The sequence below is a fragment of the Camelus dromedarius genome, unplaced genomic scaffold (assembly GCF_036321535.1).
Source record: "Camelus dromedarius isolate mCamDro1 unplaced genomic scaffold, mCamDro1.pat HAP1_SCAFFOLD_189, whole genome shotgun sequence".
Classification (NCBI taxonomy): domain Eukaryota; kingdom Metazoa; phylum Chordata; class Mammalia; order Artiodactyla; family Camelidae; genus Camelus; species Camelus dromedarius.
This window is the reverse complement of record NW_026989847.1, coordinates 4518-23883: the sequence shown is the minus strand read 5'-3', so window position 1 is coordinate 23883 and position 19366 is coordinate 4518. Positions and strand designations below refer to the sequence as shown.

The following is a 19366-nucleotide window of genomic DNA, read 5'->3' as shown; positions in this document are numbered from 1 at the left end:
GACTTTCTCCGTGGCCTATTAATGTGGTTGTTATGGGCCTTGTCTGAAGTGGCTTGCTTACCGCACCTGGTACATGGGAAATATAAAATAAGTACTAGAACCTCCACTTTTTCTCCCTCTTGGGCCTTCCAACCTAAAAAGTAATACGTGAACTCAGACGGCCTAGTCACCACAATGAGGTCCGACCAGCCCGGCTCTCCTGAGTGATGGACACTGACTTGCGCATTAACTTGGAACAGTAGGGGAACCGCCTTCCTCTAACTGGGCCTCTCCCCACACCAGGCACGCCCTCAGCTGAGAAGGGGCCAACTCCCCCATTGAGGTGTGTGCTGGTGGCTTCAGTGTGAGCTGGCCCTGCCGGGACATGAACCTGCAGTGAGGTGGAGTGTCAGGAGGAGGGGGGGTCCCTGCTGGGGCAGCAGGGGGCCCGGTAGCACCCTGCGCAGCCTGGTGCCTGGGGCTCCCCAACATCTCCTACGGCCCCCGGGTCGGCTCTGGTCTGGGCCACTCCATGCACCCTCCCAGTATCTTTTCATTAAGTCCCTTTTTTGCTTTTATCAGCCAGAGGTGGCTTCTGTTGCTTGTTCAGTGAAACAGTGCATCAGGAAAGCAGACTATTTCTAAGATCAGTAAAATACGAACTTTGGTCAGCTCGCCGGGCAGACCGTGCAGCACGAATTCCCGCACAGGGCTGTGCAAATGCCTTACGTGAAGGGTCCTCATCATCTGTCTTCAGAGATACAGAAGCTCGTGGTTCAGGTAAAACCTCAGGGAGGGATTGAGGAATCCAAAGCTGGTTGGTTTCAAAGACTAACCGGTCAGACCAGACCCCTGAGCTGTGGTCAGAAGCCTGGCTCAATGTCACGCAGACTCAGCATCCTAAGTGTCCGGTGGGGCCGGTGCTGTTTCCTTTACAGGCTCTCGTTGGGGAGTCACTGTAGCCCCTTACACTCAGCAGGGAATCCAGCCCTCTTAGCCCCCACCCTGAGTGTTCCATGACACAAATCTCGGGAGTGTTTAATTTTCATCTTTGTTTAGGAGGATGAAGGTGGGGCAAGAGGAGAGATAAATTCACACTTAGTGACACCAAGTCACAGCCAGTACCTCCTCCTCGGAGAGCTATGTGCTCCCACAGTGGTGGCTGGGGGGCTGGGCAGAGCCCCTCCTCTGGTCACAGAGGGACTCACTCCTCTGACTGCAACTGATGGGTCGGACAACCAATCCAGAGGGGACAGAGCATCTTTCCCGGGAATTTGGAACTGACACACAGAAATTAATTTCACTCATCTGGGGATTGGGAGGAGGGTGGGAATCAAATGAAACCAGAGCAGGAGAGAAAGTTACAAGTGAATGAGAGAGAGACAGAGAGACTGAACTTGTGAGAGTAAATAGTGTGAAGGAAGGATTACAATCAGGGCACAGAGGAATTCCAGCTCCTGGCAGTCTAGTGTGTCCCAGCCCATCAACAAACCTGCGGGATGGTTAACATCATTCCAGTTTTGCAGATTAGGAAACAGGCTGAAAGAGACGGGGGTTGGCTTTGGGTGCACAGTTAATTTAATTGCCACTGGACCCCTCACTTCCCACTGCCTGAAGGCACCATGATCCTCACAGGGACCCTGCAGTGCTGACAGCCTAGCACCCTGATCAAAGGGACCCTGCGGGAGTGGGAACCTCTCTGAGTTTGGAGAGTTCCCTGCACCGAGATTCCATGCATCAGCCGGCTCCCGCTCACCCCAGGTTAACGTCTCCCCAGCTGTGTAGTCCCCCGACCCGCTTCCCTCCCTGCCAGGCACCCCCGTTCTTACCACCGAGTGTACTGCAGGAATTCAGGCACAGGGATGCCCAAAGAAACACGAGCCCACCGGCTGTACAAACAGCAGACTCCCAGCCCCACCTGGGCTCCATGGGGATAGTAGGTGTCCTCACCTTTCATGTACCTAAGGCAATCTGTTTCTTCAGCTGGAGGCTATAGAGAAAAATAAAAGGTCCAAAACATTGTTCAGTGAGGAATTCCTCCAAGGACCTGACTTCAGAGTCTACAAACAGTTGTGCTGGCCGCTCTTACCCCCGGACTTTGGGTGAGGTGGATTATTGATCAGCACAATCGCCGGTGGCCCAGCTCCTGGGCTTGGCTGCCCAGAGGGGGCTGGGGGAATGGGTAAGGCCAGGGCACTCAGGAAGAGCACAGAGGACCTGACATCTCGCCTCCGCAGTTGTAAACCCTTCCCCAAATCTCAAGGCATCGGACAGAGTGCAGCCACCACAATTATGAGATGTTCCCATCTCTTCACTCACTCCTGTTGGTTCACTTACGTGCTGAGCATCCACTGGGTCACAGGACATGACACACAGGATGGCCGATGGGACAGGCTTGGTACTTCCCCCTGGATCCTGTTCAATCTGATGGAAGGATGATCACTCATAAACGGTTTCTCAAAAGGATACATAGACAGGAGACAAACTGCAGAGTGAATCAAATTTTAAAATATAAATGAAGATCCCCCAGTCTCCCCGCCTAAGGTTAACAGCATAAAGAAAATAGATCTTGCCTTTGATCACCAAGGAAGTGGTCACCCTCTCTCAGGAGGAAAGGAGAGTTAATCTTTGAGCAGGACACAGAAGTGCTCCATCGAATTGGACCAGGACCTCTGCATTCATTCAGCAAATCTGTATAAGCTCCTACTACTTATGGGAATCTAGTAACTATACCCATTCCCAAGGCTCTTGGGCTTTATTAGTCAACAAAATAGACACGACTCCCCATCACTGGGGGCTCAGAGTTTTAGCAGAGAAAACAGGCAACATGATGGGGGTAGCAAGAGCTTGGGGAAAAATAAGAGCGATATGAGCAAACTCAGGTGATGGTGGTGGGGTGGGAGGCAGGCAGGAGGGAATAAGGCAATCCTGGCAGATCTCAAGGAGTAATGAACTTGAAGCAGAACAGATCCGGAGGAAGAAGGAAGAGCCGGAGCCAGAGGCCCCCAGAGTGATGGGGAGAGTGTGGGCGGAGAGCAGAGCAGGCCGTGTCCTCGAAGACTTTGGGACGACTTTGGCTCCTAATGGAATGGTGACCCTTTTAGTGAGTTTTGATGGGATGGGTGATGTCCAATTTATGCTTTTGTTTTGGGTTTTCTTGGGAGGAGGTTAATTTATTTATTTTAGTGAAGGTGCTGTAGTTTGAACCCAGGATCTCATGCATGCTAAGCATGCACTGTATCACTGAGCTACACCCACCCCCTCAATGTATGCTTTTATAGGCTCCCTCTGACTCTGTGTGGATGAGATTGTAGAAAAGCAAAGATGGAAGAAGTAGGCTAATTGGTGTCCAACAAGGGGTTGAAGGTGGCTCCTAGGAGGGTGGGGAACAGGGAGTACATGGTTAATGAATTCAGAGTAGCCAGAATTTTCTAACAAGCTGGATTTGCTGTCTGTGTGTGTGTAAGAGAAAGAGAGAGAGAGAACATGGTTCCAACATCTGGACCTGGAAAATGGGATGGATGTCCTCTCCATCCACAGGGGATGGGACAAGATGGGGCTGAGCAGGTGGAAAGGGGCTGGAATCAGCTCAGTTCTTCAATGTCATGATTAAGGAGTCTATTAGATATTGCCACAGAAATGCCTAATAGGTAGAGGAGTCTGGGGTTTATTTTCTTTCTTTTTAACATTAAAAAATATAATTTAAATGTATTAATTTTATTATGTGAGTGGATTTGGAATTTCATTTCATGCCAAGGTATATGTTATAATAGCCAAATGGAAAATATATCAGAAAAGGGGAGAAATGAGGGCTTTCACATAAACTGACTGTCCATAACGTAGGTAAAATTTCAATGAAACAGTCTTCAGTGCAAAAACCTCATCTTGGTGTTACATAAAATTAAATGAAAAAGGACTATGTTGATGTATCATTATTTCATGTTACATAGTAGCCCCAAACAAACACACTGTTTAACTATGAGGCTTGTAGAAATACTATTCACTTTATTGACATAAATACAGAAATGCAGAAAGGTTCTAAGGTAGAATAAGCATCTTAGTGGAAATAATAGAGATCTGAGCATTTCACATGATATGTATGGACTGATTCAAAATTTGGAAAAGTAATTTACACAGTAGAACATATGTATGAATGTGAAAGCAAGATGAATGAAAGAAAAAGAATATGAGTATCAGGGAGAGAGTTCCAAATGGAAAAGCCCAATCAGGGAGTTTTGGACAAATCGAGAAATTGATGGCATGTCAATTTCCAAGTCTGGTTGCTTCCACCAAAAGTATAGCAGTGAGATAGAGGAGAGACCCAGGACCCAACTCCGAGGCACATTCGCAGTAAATATTTGGAAAAAAGAGGAGACGTTGGCAAAAGACCAGCCAGTGGATCGAAAGCAGAGCGATGGGCTGGAGGCCAAGTGAAGCAGGAACACGGGGGAGGAGAAATGGAAGAGCTGGGTCAAATGCTGCCAAAGGGCCACGCATGATGAAGACTAAAAACTGACCACTATATTTAGCAACGTGGGGTCACTGATGGCCTTGACAGAGCAGTTTCCATAGAGCGAGGGATCAGGGGAAAAGCCAGAGTGGGTGCAAAAGGGAATGGCTCAAGAGAATATGCAGACAGTGAGTTTAAACGACTCATTAAAGATTTGCTGCAAAGACATGGGGTGGCAATTGGTGGGGGCCAATTAGAGTCAAGGAGTGCTGTTTGTTTCTTTTAAGAGGATGGACTTTTATATACTGATAGGAGCCAACTAGCAGGAGAACAAAATAGATGAGGTAGTGACAGAGAGGATGGATGTGGGAGTGACAGCCCGGAGAAGATTGTATGGATGGGCCCCCTGGTGACTTTTGGATGATCTGGCTTTCGATGTCACCTGTAATAAGAGGTGGGGCAGCGAGAGTGAGGTCACAGACATCAGAAGGCGAGCGGATGTGCTGGGAGTTGCTGGTGAAAGTTCTCTTCTGTTGGCTTCAGTTTGCTTGGTCAAAGTAGAAAAGTAAACTTACCAGCTGAGGGACGAGAAGGAAGAGTTACTGGAGTCATGAGCAGAAGATACAAAAGAGCCTTCAGGGACAATGGGACAGTGAAAAGAGCAGAGGGAGACGGGGGGAGTGTGCTCCCAGAAAGTTACGTTTTATCTTTGAGGTCCCCAAGTGTTGGATGTGTGATTGCCCTTCCTGCTGTCTACGAAATAAAAATTGAGTATGGTTCAGGGAAAATGCTATTTTATTCTAAGAGGCTGCCTGTTTCTCAGGAACGGTCATCTTAAACTGCAAACACTACAAAAATGTTGAAAAGAAGAACTTGTGTACCCAATGACCCACTATTTTCTATAAATTTGGTTGCTATTTAGTTCCCCTATCAATACCACAGAACCGATACTGCCTAGGATGGAGATACATCGATGCTTAAATGGAAATGAAATCTGTATCTTTTTCCTAAACTCCATGGCTTCCTTAACATCCCATTCCCCTTGGAATTTAGGGGTGTCCGGTATAAGAAATAAGAAACAGTTTGAGAAAATCCCGGCTCAGAATTACACAGCACAACCTCAGCTCAGAAGTATACAGCCATAAAAATGTTTAGAAGCAAAACTCCATAACTACTCTTAAAGAATTTTGCAAACCTGGGCCTGCCCAGATGTTTCCAAACTGGAAAGGTACTCCAATCAGTTGACCGGTACGGGAACCAGAGGCTGGTCAGCCTTTTCTGTAAAAGCCAGAGAGTAAATATTTTCAGTTTTGCAGATCATTTTGTTGTAACCATGCAGGTCTGCAATAAGAAAGCGAAGAGCACTGGGAGACACGAAACAAATGGGCATGCCCACACCCTCCCTTCCACTCAGGGCAGCTTCTCTGTGGTGGGGAGCTTTGCCACAATGACTTGTTTCTTTGTTTCCATTGGTTTCTTTGTTTCCACCTTACTGCTCAAACTCAGAACTTCAAGTGAGCCTGGTCCTTCAGCATCCATGCAGAAAGAAGGCTGAGCGGGGGTGGGGATCCCACCTGACAGAGAAGAGAGATGGCTTGTCACCATGACATGAGACAATCACACCTTCCGGGGTGAAAGGGAACAAAGATAAGGGAGGGGCACAGCAGTGGGACCCCTGGGTCACCTGCCAGGCTTGCTCTCCCTCCACGGCCACCCTGGGGGCCTGGGTGGTGTTGGAACTCAGCTACAGTGATTAGGCTGAGGGGACTCAGGATAAAGGACCCTCCGTCTCCACACCGGGTTCCAAACGCAGCCTCTCTAAGTCTACACTCTGAATTTCTGGAACTCAGCTGGAAGAATACATGATCAGGCCAGACCCAGAGCCCAAGCCAAACACGACAAGGGTCACGTGGGGTTGTAACCCGGTGCTCAGCGGTCGGGGTCTCCTTGCAAATCTGCAGAAATCCCTGTTCTGCCTCATTCCTGGGAGAAACCCCACATCTCTTCCTGCTCTGTCTGTTCTTCTCTTGAGGCTATTGTCCTGGAGGGATGCAGTGTCCTTGAACCTGGCCCTCCAAACGTACATAAGCAGCCTGTTCTATAAAACAAATTATGCACTTTTTCACATTTGCCAGTTTTTTGATTCCAGAAAGGCCGCGGGACTCTTTCTCACTGTCTCCTGTGCCCCCACCACTTGGTGGCCCTCTCCTCATGGAAACACGATTTCCCACAACTGCACCCTGCCTCCCAGCTTGTCAGAGGGGAGTGACCCACAAAGACACAGGTGTTTGTGAGGATCCTGTCCCCCAGCAGAAAGCCTACTCCTGGAGCCACGGACAGGGATCTGGCCTCCTGAGACGCTCAGCTCTAATTGAAAGCCTAAACTGGGGACCCCGAACATTGCTGACTGACTTTCTGAGTCACCTGGGCTGGAAGGGCCTGATTTTTCTTTCCAAGAATGGATGTAGCGCAGCCTCCATTTTCAGGGCTGACATTCATGACGTATCTAGTTCCCCCAAATGCACCCCAGGAAGGAAAGGCCCTTCCATCCCACTGGTTAGAAACCCAGCCCAGGGGAGTTCCGAAGCACTGCATTGCTGTCAGGTCCAGCATCCCTGCAGAGTGGCCCCTGCCCCTGAATGAGCCCCTTCCCTGGGCCTTCCCTGCCTCGACATGACCACACCCCAGGTGGTGCTGGGGAAGGCAGGGAGTGCAGTGAGGGGAGGGGGGAAGCAGAGCCCCTTGCTCTGGAGTGAGGAGACCACAGAGAAAGGCACACACCACCCCGACCCTATGCCCCAAACTCTTAGCCCCGCCAACACAGGGGCCGCTCTGCGCCCTCTCACCGTGGCTCTCCTGTGAGACTGCACCCAACCCGACATCTGGCACCCAAGCCCTACCTCCCCTCTTATGACAGATCCCGTCTTCTTGGAAACTGCCTAGCAGCGCGTATTCAAGGCCGGCAGTGGGCCTGGCGGATCTGAACTTCAGGTGCCCGACCTGGCCAGCCGTGCGTGCCTGGGCTCAGTCCTCTATCTTGCCCACCGATAGCCTGGGTCCACGTCCGGTGCAAGCGGAGGCCACGGAGCCCAGGCTGATCCCCACACACGGACAGGTGAGGGTGCCCCCGCCCCGCTGCCCCGCTGCCCCGCCCACTGGTGGCAGCAACGCCCCAGCCTCCGGCCGGCGCCACCTGCAGGTCAGGACTTCCGCGCGGCCCTGCCCTCCCCGGCCCCGCCCAGCTGTCCCATAAGCCTCCCCCCACCCCCGTCCTGGCTGCGCCCTGGCTCCCATTGGCTCCGCAAGTTCTGCCCTCGCACAACTAGACTCGGGAGGACGCACGACGCAAGCGCTAGGGGAGGGCCCCGCGGAGTTGCCATGGTTACAGGCGCCACGCTCTGCGCGGGCCGGCGTGCGCTTCTGGGGCGGGTAGCGGGCTCCGGAAGTGTGCAGCTGCCCGGGACCATGGCGGTGCTTGCTGCTGGGGATGGCGGCTTGCTCGGCCGGGCGACTAGTTCTGGCCTGGTCAGTCGGCGGCCGACATCCTGTCTGGGGCGGCGTCCCACAGACGGTAAACGTACGTCCGCGCCGTCGGCGGGGCCGGCGGACATGAACCGGGGTGGGATCGGGGTTGGGGCGGTGGCCGGGGAGGGCTGTGGTGCCGGGGAGCGTGTTGGGGCGGGGCGGGGCAGGGCTTGGGCACAGCCTCAAGCTTTCCTCCCCCTCAGGCCCTGGGGCTGGGGCCGCGAGTCTGGGTCGCCCTTGGTGGCCGCGGCCTCCCAGAACCCCCCGGGAAGGGCAGGCGGAGGACCCATCTTAGATGAAGCGGGGCCTTACCCGGGTTTTGAAGAGCCCCAGAATCAGATGTTGGAATGGGGTGGCTTATCAGCCTTGTTTATCTGCAGGGAAATTTCAGTTCCATCCAGATGTTGGTTCCTTCAGTCAACCTCAGGAAAAAGACACAAGGGTCAGTGCCGATAAGCAGTTATCTAGGGCTTGACTCAAAATAAACTATGCGGGGTGTAGGGATGGTAGATGGGACCCTCCCTCTTGAAGTTAGCAGTCTTCTGGGATTAGAGGCCCCAGTTGAGGATTACATCCTCATCTGCAGTAATGGAGCTTGTGAGAAACACACAGAGAAGGGAGGGGTGTGGTGGCGGTAACTCATTACAGAATCCAGGACCCTTGCCTGGCTCTTGTGTAGAAGAGTCTCGCCTTGGATAGGGCAACAGTTATCAAAGTGTATCCAAGGCCCCTGAGGTGCAAGAACATTTTCATAGAAACGCCGGGATGTCACCTGCCTTTTGCACACTCTTGCTCTCCCGAGTTCCTGCGGGGTTTTCCAGGGAAAACCTGGCCTGCGATATCACAAAACAGGGAATGCAGAGGCAGATAGGAGAATTCAGCTCTCACCAGTCCAAAAGAGATTTGCAGAAATTAAAATCACTGCTATTCTTCTCACTAATGATTTTTCTTTTGAAAAATAGAATTATATTTTGTTTAAGAGTATTAATGGTAACATACAGTAGATTGTTAATATTTTTAAGTGAATTCATACACTTTTTCTAACTTCTTATTTAACTTCTAACACAGGAAATAGTGATAGATTAAACTCACATAAATAGCAGCCTTTTGGAGTTCTCAGTAATTGTTAAGAGTGTATAGGGTTCTGTAGAACAAGAAGTTTGAGAGCCCCTGGAGAACGGGTGCTCAGATGCTAGTCGGGTGCTTAGTGGTGTTAGACGGATGCCAAGATGTCTTCCGCAACTGCTCCCGGACTTGAAGTAATTGGCCACATGGAGATGGGTGGGCAGTGCCTCCACTTTACAAACCAGAAGCTGCTGAATGTGTCTGGAGTCTAGGCCATGGGCTGTGCAGGGATTCCCGTTGTATCTGTTCTATCTAAGCCGGGATTCCTGTGCAGAGGCCTGGCCCTGAAGACCCGCTCTCCTTTGCTCCCAGCCAGGTACCTTCTGTGTGACTTCAACCCTCCAGAGGGCTTCAACCTCCGTAGGAACGTCTGCATCCACATTGCCTTCCTCCTGAAGACCCTGCTGAAGATGGAGGAGACGGTACTGGTGCTATTCCCTTGGGGCCACCTCTACCACTGGCAGAGCCCCGATCCCTGGTCCGACTCCTTTGACCTCCCAAGTCTCAACAGAAACATCCCTGACATTGAGTACGAGCAGTTCATTGCAGGTGAGGTGGTGGTCATTTAACTGGGGCCAGGTGGTCTTTGTTCTGGTTCCGATCTGAACATCGGGCCATCTTACTTTGGGCTTGTCGGTCTGCTTAGGGGCCCTGCTCATGTTTCCTACACTGCAGGTGAATTTGGTTTTTCCATAGTTTTTTCGGGAAGTCAATTTGAAGTGTATGAGCTCTATGTCCCCTCCCCTCTGAAAACCCTGGCCTCCTGGTGAGATGCAGCGGTGACAAGGAGGCCACTGCCACAGAGGCCCTTGTCCCAGAAAGAGTCGCTCGCTGTGCAGTCAGGGCTGTTCTTACCTGTAGGAAAACACGATGTGTGTGTAGCATGGGCCACGTGCTGGAGATGATATGTAACTGCCCATCCAGTAAAATTTGGCCCTGCTCAAGCTACCCATTTTAAATTTTGTAAGAGGGAAGAGTTCAAGATTTTCTTTGAATAAAGGTATTTAGAGCTTATCAATTTTTTTTAAATTGAAATGTGTTTGATTTACAATGTTTTGCTAGTTTCAGTTATACAGCTGTTTTGTTAGTTTCAGGTATGCAGCATAGTGATTCAGTTGTACATATACATAGTCTATTCTTTTTCAGGTTCTTTTCCATTATAGGTTGCAAGATACTGAATATTCTTCCCTGTGTTCTACAGTGAATCCTTGTCGTTTGTCTGTTTTACATATAGTAATTTGTATCTGTTAATCCCGAACTCCTAAGTTTGTTTTATAAGTCTGTGAGTCTGTTTTTTGTTTTATAGATAAGTCCATTTGTATCATTTTTTTAAAAATTCCACATATAAATGATATCATATGATACTTGTCTTTGTCTAACTTATTTCACTTAGTGAGATAATCTCCAGTTCCATCCATGTTGCTGTAAATGGCCTTATTTCCTTCTTTGTTATGACTGGGTAATATTCTGTTATATCTAAATACCGCATCTTTATCCAGTCATCTGTCAGTGAATGTTTAGGTTGCTTCTATGTCTTGGCCATTGTAAACAGTGCTCCTGTGAAAATTGGGGTGCAGGTATCTTTTGGAATGAAGGTTCCCTCTGGATATATGCCCAGGAGTGGGATTGCTGGATTAGGTGATAAGCCTTTTTTTTTTTTTTTTTTTTTTTTTTTTTGTCTTTTGAGGAATCTCCATACTGTTTTCCACAGTGGCTGCAACAAACTACATTCCCACCAACAATGTAGGAGGGTTTCCTTTTCTCCACAGCCTCTCCGGCATTTATGGTTTGTGGACTTTTGAATGATGGCCATTCTGACTGGTGTGAGATGATAACATTGTAGTTTTGAGTTGCATTTCTCTGATAATTGAACGATATTAAGCATTTTTTATATGCCTATTGGCCATCTGTGTGTCTTCATTGGAGAATTGCTTGTTTAGTTGTTCTGCCCATTTTTGGATTTGGTTGTTTATTTTTTTCTTATTAAGTTGTATGGACTATTTATATAGTCTAGAAATTAAGCCATGGTCAGTCTCATCTTTTGCAAATATTTTCTCCCATTCCATAGGTTGTCTTTTAGTTTTACTTATGGTTTCTATTGCTGTGCAAAAGTTTATAAGTTTAATTAGGTCTCATTTATTTATTTTGGCTTTTATTTCTGTTGCTTGGGTTGCTTAGATTGCCCTACGAAAACATTGCTGAGATGTATGTCAAATAATGTTTTGCCTATGTTTTCTTGTGAGAAGTTTATAGTGTCGTGTGTAATATTTAAGTCTTTAAGCCATTTTGAGTTTGTTTCTTTTTGGTTTTTTTGCGACTCTATTGTATGCTTTTGACTTGTGGTTACCTTATTCTTCAAATATATCAGCCCATTACTATATCTATTTCCTTTAGACTGATAATCACGTAGGCTCCAACACATCCTAAGAATAACGAAGAAAAAAAAGAAAGAAAAAAATCTACATTTTCTTGCTCCCCTCTCCCATTCCCAACTTTTTTTATTTTGATGTCCTTTTTCATTTTTACATCTTTATGTTTATTCTCTTGCAACTCGTTATTGCATTTCCAACTATGGTTTTCCTGTTTCTATAACATCCTGCTTCCTTTCTGTTTAGAATAGAACTTTTAATGTCTCTGTTAGGTTCAATATTGCTGAGTTCTCTCACCTCCCCCTCCCCCCTTCCCCCCAGGCCTCTGAATCCTCAGTCCAGGGAAGCTAAACCATTCTAGCCTTCATCGGTTCTGGGAAAGCAATCTTCAGAGTGGGAAAAGACATTGAAAAATAATATTCTGTGAGTTGCATTCTACCCTTGCCCAGAGATGAGAAACATCTGAAGGTGGAGGAAAACAGTTGGAGGTGGGGAACACAAAGTCTTTTCTCCTTTTGCTACTGAAGAAATGATTGCTTTTGTAATTAGTGATGATGCCCTTTAAATTGGTGAGATCGAGATTCCACAGCTTCAGCGCCTGTGAATAACCAGCTGGGAGAAAGCTCTCTAGGGCCCCTGCAGTGGGAAAGGCAGCCCCTCTGAGCACCTGTTGTTCTGTATTCTTCCTGCCTCCACACGGGTTCCCTAGGCACCGTGCAGGACGATGCAGTTACCCAAGGTGGAGGACGGGGAGACCCCTGCTGTGTGGCGAGCCACAGAAGCCCACACTTGAAGGACAAAATGTAGAGTAGTGGGGCGGTCATAGGAACAGGGGATGGTTGAGACCCAGGATGGTGTCCTGGAGTCCAGCAGCCAAGGCTGGTGGGGCAGATGGGGCCCTGGGGCATGGGCAGTCCTTGAGGGATCTGAAGCAAAGATAGGAACCAAGAGACTGGATTCGTGTGGGGGTACGGCACCCCTTGGAGGCTGCGGGGCAGCTCAGTGGGCCCAGGGGGAGCGGGCACTTCCCCAAAGCTGGGTTGACAGGTCACAACCAACTCACTGGGGACCGAGAGGCACTGAGTCATTTTTAACTTTTTGTCCCTCTTCCTGGAAAAGAAACTGCTGCCTGTTAAATAGCCTGTGTCGTTAGTGAGAATTAAAGACATGAAGCAAGATTGCCTCAAAAGTCATCCATTGTTTAGGTGTTAATAAGGGTCAAATGAAAACTTGAATAGATGAAATGAAGCATTCATCAGAGGATTTGAAACTCCTTTAAAATAAAAATTCTTGCTGCCTTTGTTCTTCATTTCAGGGTTCACTTGGTGATAATAATCATAACCAAAGCAACAGCAAACCCTTACAGAACTCTGTCCTGCTGTTCCAGGAACGCTGTGTTCATGACAACCCAATGAGTTGGCACCACTATGAGTTCCACTTTAAAGGTAAGGACATTCATTAATCACACGGCTAATAAATGGCAGAGCTGGGACTTGAACCCGAGCTCTCTGGCCCCAGAGACCCCTCTCAGCCCCTTCACTGCAGCTCATCACTTGGCATGCCCGACACAGGCCAGCATTTACGAGCAGCGTGACCTTGGCCAAGGCTGCTTCACTGCTTGGTCTCTGATTCCTCATCTGTAGAATGGGGGTGTGGGCAGTGAACTCTGTGAGCTCAGTGGTCACTTCCTCCAGCTCTGCAATTCTACTGCTTTGAGTTAGTATAGTAAGTATCCGAGCCCCTACATGGCCCACACATGGGCTGGCGCTTTTCTAGGCCCTGGGTTACGGAGCAAAGTAAGATCCGCCTGCTCCTCCGAGGAGCCTGTGTCCCTCCACGGCAAACAGCTGCGAGGCCCAGGCTCCCTCGCTGGCGGTCGGGGGCTGGGCAGGAAAGTCTGATAAGAGAAGATGGAGGCAGAGCCCCTCCGGGAACAGTGGTGGCCACACAGCTCTCAGGAGCGAGAGCCTCTGTCCAGGCTGCTGAGAGGGGGATCCTCATGAGGCCAGTAGTCCCCCCAACCTAAGCCCTCAGGACAAAGATCCAGCCATCCCTGCACTGTCACCATAGAGCCAGTCCATCCTCATCACTGTGCCTCTGTGCTCCTTTGTCCTGGGGCCTCTCTTCCCCCTACACCCAGAAGACTCTTCTCCCTCTCTTCTCTGAGTGCCCCCTCACTTCACCCGTGGTCCCTGCTTCCTGGGCCACCATCACTGGAGTTGACGCTTTGCACCTTCACAACCCCCGTTTGATCAGGTGCCTGGGTTGGCCTCCTTGTGCTCACTTTCCACCTTCAGATGATTGCTCCTCCCCTCGTGGGAGCACATGGAAAACCCAGATCCTTTCCTAGCAGTGCCTGCCACCCTGGCCTCCCTGCTCATCTGCCTCAGTCAGGAGCACCTGGACCACCAGCTCTGTATTGCCTCGCCTCCTACCATCAAGACGTCAAAGTTCATTCTCCTTCCACCACCCAGTATGGTCATTGTAGGGTCTTCTTCTCTGTCAGCCTGAGCCAGCCACCCCCCATTCACCCTACCCCCGGGCTCATACCCGGGCGTGTCTCCACCCCAGGTCCAGCCTCTCTCCTTTAAGTGCCCACCTCTAGCCGTCCAGCTTCTTCTCCACCAGCCTCCCTGGCCCTCCTTCACCCTCACTGGGGCATCATGTGCTGACTCCTCTGCTTTCCTGCCTGTCCACGTTCCTCTTACTTCCACTTCCCCACCTTCCAGCTCTGCATCCACAGTCAGCACTCTCTTTATGACAGACAAAACCCCCTTGAGCCTTGACCTTTTCAGTTCCTCACCAGGCCGACTTCCATCTCGGTTCACCCAGCTCTACTTGTTCTGAGCCTGCAGGCAGCAGGCTCTCCCAGCACAGATTTCCAAGACTACAAATCAATGCCCACCATGTTGCCGCTGCCAGGCAATCCTCCAGGATTTCTCTAGTGAGCACATTTCCCCACTTATCACTCAGTGGTGTCAACATTCTCTGCTCTCTGCACACCTCTAACCTTCCCTCTGTCTCTTCCCTGACTCCCAGCAGATGGCCTTGCCTCCTGCTTCAGAGAGAATGACATGTCACTGGAAAGGAACTCGCTCACCTGCAGCAAACCTGCTCACCTCACCTTTTATCTGTCCCTCTCCCACCTGGACTCTAGCTGTAGTTGTTCTTAATTCAGTGAGTTTAGTTGACATATATATACACAGTTAAAAGCATAGCACACTATCGGCTACCTTCTAGGGGTTACTTTTTCAATTTAACATGGAGTGTGCGATTCATCCACTTCATTGCATGTACCTGCAGTTCATTTGTTTTAACTGATCTTAAATGTTGTGTGTGTGAAAGTAACACAAGGCAAGGGTAAGCCAGGATTCAGGATGCTGGTTACTTCCTGTGAGAAAAGGCCAAGAGCAGGATAGGGAAAGAGGACACAGTATGTCACTGTCAATATTCCTGTTATGATGCTGGGTGATAGGTTCATAACTGTGTCTTATAATATTAATTTTAATACATAAATACCTCTGACAGGCACCTAAGATGAGAATGTGTCATGAACCAAGACATACAATGGGTAATATTACATCATTATTGTTATGTAATCTTGTTATATTATATATTAATCATAATCTTACATTATTTGTTATGGGTTATATATTATATAGATGCATGAATTATATATTATGTGTATAAACACCTACATATGTATTATATACTATCTGCTAATAAATAAACAGAAGATAATATGCTAGTATATCTTCTATTATATATTATTTAATAAATAATAACATACTCTATCCTGTTATATGACATGGAACATAATCTTTAATAAAATAAGAAATCTGTCAATATATATTGGTAATTAGTAAAATTTAAAAAAACAGCCCGCAGCTTTTAACGCCGACACCGCTCCAGCTGTCACTGTGATTTCTCTTCCCTTTCATGGCCGAGGCCCTCACAGTGCTGTCCGTTCCCCCTTTCATCTCCTTATCCTGAACCTTCTTCCTCCTCCCATCCCATGCTGCCTTCTGCCCCGTGGCCCCTCTAGTCACCAGCGGCCTCTGGGGCACTGACCTGCGGGCACGGTCTCAGGCCCCAGCTCACCTGCCTGTCCGCCGCCTCTGCCACCGCTGGTGGGGGCGGGGCGGGGGTCAGAGTGCACCCCTTGTCCTGGAAGAGAACACAGCACAGACTGTGACCAGCAGCAGGTGTGGCCGGGAACTGCAGGACTTGGGGGAGAGCCAGACTGTCTGCATCCAGACCTGGGGTACTTGGAGTGTGAAGAAGCCCCGTCCTCACTGCCCCTGAAGTGAGGAAAACACCCTCAGGTGAGTTAAAGTGCTTATGACCTAGGTCCGTTGGCTGGAAAGGACAAACGGGCCCCTAAGGGGAGGGTAGTTGATGTTCCAGGCCCCACCAAAGCCCTAAGGGCTGGCGGGGAACCAGGCTGGACGCTCCACTGGACCCAGTGCCCCCTCGGGGGTGGGGCCTTCGGGAACAAGCAGAAAGCCCTCTGTCTCTGGAGGGGAACGGGGCAGTGTGGGAGCATCCCTGCAGCGAGTCAAGTGAAGTCAGGGCCTGTGGGATCCATTTGTATGGCCACATCGAGCCTCAGCAGAAGCCACAGCAGGAGTGGATTCCTGTCTCTCCAGCTGTCATCCTCGTGTCTGAGTGCCAGGCTTCAGACCCGATCCCCTGGGGCGCTAGGACAGTTATAGACAGAGGCGGCTCGGGGAGGCCTCAAGAGGGTGGTACTGGCCTTCCTGCCAACACGATTACATGAAGATCAAACAGTCCATCGATGGGAAGAAAATAAGAACCATGGTCACCTCTGGACCCCAAGCTTAGACGTGGTGCATGGGGGACATTTATCGACAATTCAGCGAGGTTCTGGCCAGAGCTAGAGGCCAGGGCAGCAAGCCGGGAGTGACACTGAGGAGCATCATTGTGCAGAGGCTGGACTGGGTGTCTGCAGGCTCCTCCCAGGAGAAGCCTCAGAGTTTGGGAGGTGGCTAACATGGTTCCTTCATGTCACCAGCAAGTGGTGCCACCTGTGGAAAATCAGCTGTGATCCTGAGATGGGTCAGCCCTGGGTGATGTGATAAAGGCTCCTACAAGAGGGGGCGCCAGATGGACAGTGAACCAACCAACAGGCTGATGAGATTCCCACCTGTGTTTATCGTGCTTTCGTAGCCAAGAATGAGGAGAGAGTTGAATGGCTCACCATGAATATTTTAACAACTTTAGAGAGTTCCATGTCTCACTGCATTTAAGTGTCACCTGGAAGAATTCAAGCAGTGTCTAGACCCAGGGGAGGCAAACGGCCTCTCGGTTCCTCTTCAACCTGGCAAACCCAGCAGCCCTCTATGGCCAGACCTTGGCAAGTGCCTTCCCTTGTTATAACAAAACCCTTCCCCCGCACGCCTGTGGTAAGCTTTTGTTTTTTTTTAATTAATGGGAATGAAGGTACCTTACAGCCTCCACAGACTTTTCCTTAGGGCTTCTCTCCTTAGACCCGGGCCCCCCGCTGCCCTGGGTCCTGCACTGCAGAAGGTTCCCCTGGCCCTGACACTTCCTCTGGCCACGCCCTCCATCGGGTGGAGTCAGCAAGGCCAAGGGGACATGGTCATTGGCTCCATCCCATGCTCTAGAAACCCAGGACGCCGAATGCCCTGCCTCAGCAGCCCCTGACCCATTTCTAGTGCCTGCACCGGCTCTCCCCGGAGTTCAGATTCCCAGGACTCACAGAGAGGCCAAAGGGCAGCTGTTTGCATGGAGGTTATAGGCAGAGCCCGGACGTGAAATCTGAGTGTCCCCCTGTGCACATCCAAGGCCACTTATGGCAAGGGATGGACCCAGCATTGGGAAGAAAAGGGTCAGGCTAGTGATCAGAGTCTGGGAATCAGCTCTCCCCACACACTCACTTTCTTTGCAGGACTCCCCTGAGTCTGGTTGTTCTAATTTTGAACCTGGCCTTCCAGGTTCAAATGAATGTATATTTGTAAAGGCAGGACTTTAGAACCTACTGCACTTAAAATGTTTAGATATATAGAATGTGAGCTCCCAGGTATGCTCTGGCCCTGCACTTCCAAGGGTCCAGAGCATTTATGTTGGCTCTACTGAGACTGTAAGTGGCAAAGACCATCTCCAGAGAGGAGGGGCTCCTGCTTCACAGTCCGAAGTCAGGATCTTCTGAGCGGATAAAACAATGGACACTGAGACCCTCAATTGTAAATTGATTTAGAATAACGCCAAAGGTGTGTATGACGTGTGTGTGCGCACGCACGCACCTGGGGAATTGTGTGGTACATGACTGTGAGTGTGTGTGTGGCTGTGCGCGCACGCGCCTGGGGATGTGTGTGGTTGTGTGTATGCTATGTGTGTGTGTGGTACATGAGTCCATGTACGTGTGTGTGTAGGGAATGTATGTGGGCCAGAGTCAGTGCGTCTGCACGTGTGTTTGTGTGTATGTGCATGCATTAGTATTAACAGTAGAAGCTGTCCTTTAGAATTATGAAGTAGTAAAATTTGTATGATGTCTTTTGCTGTATAATTCAAAATTAAAAAAATCTTCAGTCACTAGAAATTTATTCCCCCCCGATTCTGACTTTATTTTTCCATATTGATATGTCTTCATTTTACTGATGAAGAAACTTAGCTTAGAGATGTTAACTGACTCAACCAAGGACATGGAGCTCGCGCACCCAGGGCCAGGACGCAGTCCAAGCCACGCTGCTCCAGAGGCCTGGAGCCCTACTCAAGATCACGCGTTGCCTCTTGGCGGGGGAACAGATTCTGATGGGCTGTGGCCAGCGTGCAGGCTGCCCAAACTGGGGACACGGGAAGCCGGGCAGAGAGTACCAGACAGCAGAGAAGAGTGAAGCCCTGCTCAGAAATTAGATAGGTTCCTAGGTCTTGGATGAGTAAGGAGGCTCACTGCTCATCCTTGATCCCTTTGCTGGTGGCCAAAAGGGACCAAGGTCCACGAGAGCACTTCTGGGAGCTGCCTGCCAAAACCTGCAAAAGGACTGCTCAGGACTGGCTCTGCAGTAGGAGCAGAGGAAGGAAATGTCACCTCTTGGTGGACATTATTGGTGATGGCAGTAGGAGGCCTAGCAGCCTCGGTATAGTGGTGGCAGGACAGGGTCCTAGTGGATGATCGTTTTCACCTCTCTTAAAAATCATTGCTTCATATATTGTATCCATTTTGTGGTTTATTTTAGGGTGGTAAATATGGTCTCTGTTACTCCATATTAGCTGGATTGATTAATTTTTTTATTGTTAATTTTCTCCTCAATGATTTGGAAGCTATATTGCCTTTTAATGAAAATTCTCTCTAAATTTTTATAAATCATCTCTAAGTTCATAACTTTATATGTAATTGGACCAGTATTCCTATAACACTATCAAAACTGAAATAACCTATTAGATCCTGTTCCTCAATAATGATAAATTTAGCATATTTTACCTCTCTGCTGTTCCAGATTGTGTGTGTGTGCATTTGTGTGTGTGTGTGTGTGTGTGTGTGTGTGTGTCTGTGTCCTCCAGTTACTATGTTTAGACAGTTGCTTCCAGTTTGTTATATTAACAATGAAATATAGCTATAAACTTCCTGGATTTCATTGCTCACTACCACTATTTAATACCATGTCTTTCCCACTTTTGAGTTATTTACTTATCGGGATTTTCAAATCAACTGGACACATGATTGGCTAAGTTTTTTCGAGAAGTGGACTTGGAACACTTTCATGTCTATATGAAGCTTTATGTTTTCCTCCTCAACAACTCTCAGGGTGTTGTTGATGGCCCAAGCCTTGTTTTAAAATATGGCATTGTTTTTCATCACCAAAAAAACAAAAAAGTTTTCTTGATTTAAATTGCTGTCTTTTTATGACTGGCTAGTCTTTTCTGGTGGATAGAG

General features: G+C 49.0%; 2 protein-coding genes across 31 annotated transcripts in view; one reads left to right on the top strand and one right to left on the bottom strand.

Moving 5' to 3' along the window:
* Positions 1 to 7668, bottom strand: part of LOC135320929 (uncharacterized) — an 80225-nt gene extending 72557 nt beyond the window's left edge. For 9 of the 19 annotated variants that reach the window (XM_064484156.1, XM_064484162.1, XM_064484164.1 and 6 more), the window contains exons 1-4: positions 4872 to 6246; positions 2317 to 2403; positions 1809 to 1969; positions 1472 to 1518 (exon numbers count right to left, since the gene is read on the bottom strand). In XM_064484156.1, coding sequence (XP_064340226.1) covers positions 1472 to 1518; positions 1809 to 1969; positions 2317 to 2403; positions 4872 to 4913 — 337 coding nt within the window. In that variant the 5' untranslated portion in view covers positions 4914 to 6246. Of the gene's footprint in view, positions 1 to 1471; positions 1519 to 1808; positions 1970 to 2316; positions 2404 to 2552; positions 2850 to 4871; positions 6247 to 7329; positions 7381 to 7429 lie in introns of those variants that run through there. The other 10 variants (XM_064484159.1, XM_064484160.1, XM_064484167.1 and 7 more) reach the window with 10 other exon arrangements.
* An 86-nt stretch (positions 7669 to 7754) lies between these two features.
* LOC135320930 (GDP-fucose protein O-fucosyltransferase 2-like) lies at positions 7755 to 15298 on the top strand. Of its 12 annotated transcripts, none has more exons than XM_064484184.1 (5): positions 7755 to 8006; positions 9392 to 9628; positions 11770 to 11871; positions 12764 to 12893; positions 13802 to 15298. In XM_064484184.1, exons 1-3 carry the CDS (start codon positions 7808 to 7810, stop codon positions 11775 to 11777), a joined length of 444 nt encoding a protein of 147 aa, XP_064340254.1. In that variant the 5' UTR covers positions 7755 to 7807; the 3' UTR covers positions 11778 to 11871; positions 12764 to 12893; positions 13802 to 15298. The 12 variants fall into 12 exon arrangements, 11 of the variants coding, with proteins under 11 accessions (XP_064340254.1, XP_064340253.1, XP_064340252.1 ...); XM_064484183.1 differs by having other exon boundaries at positions 11770 to 11936; XR_010380301.1 differs by having other exon boundaries at positions 7756 to 8006; positions 9396 to 9628; positions 11770 to 11936.
* Positions 15299 to 19366: the final 4068 nt, after the last annotated feature.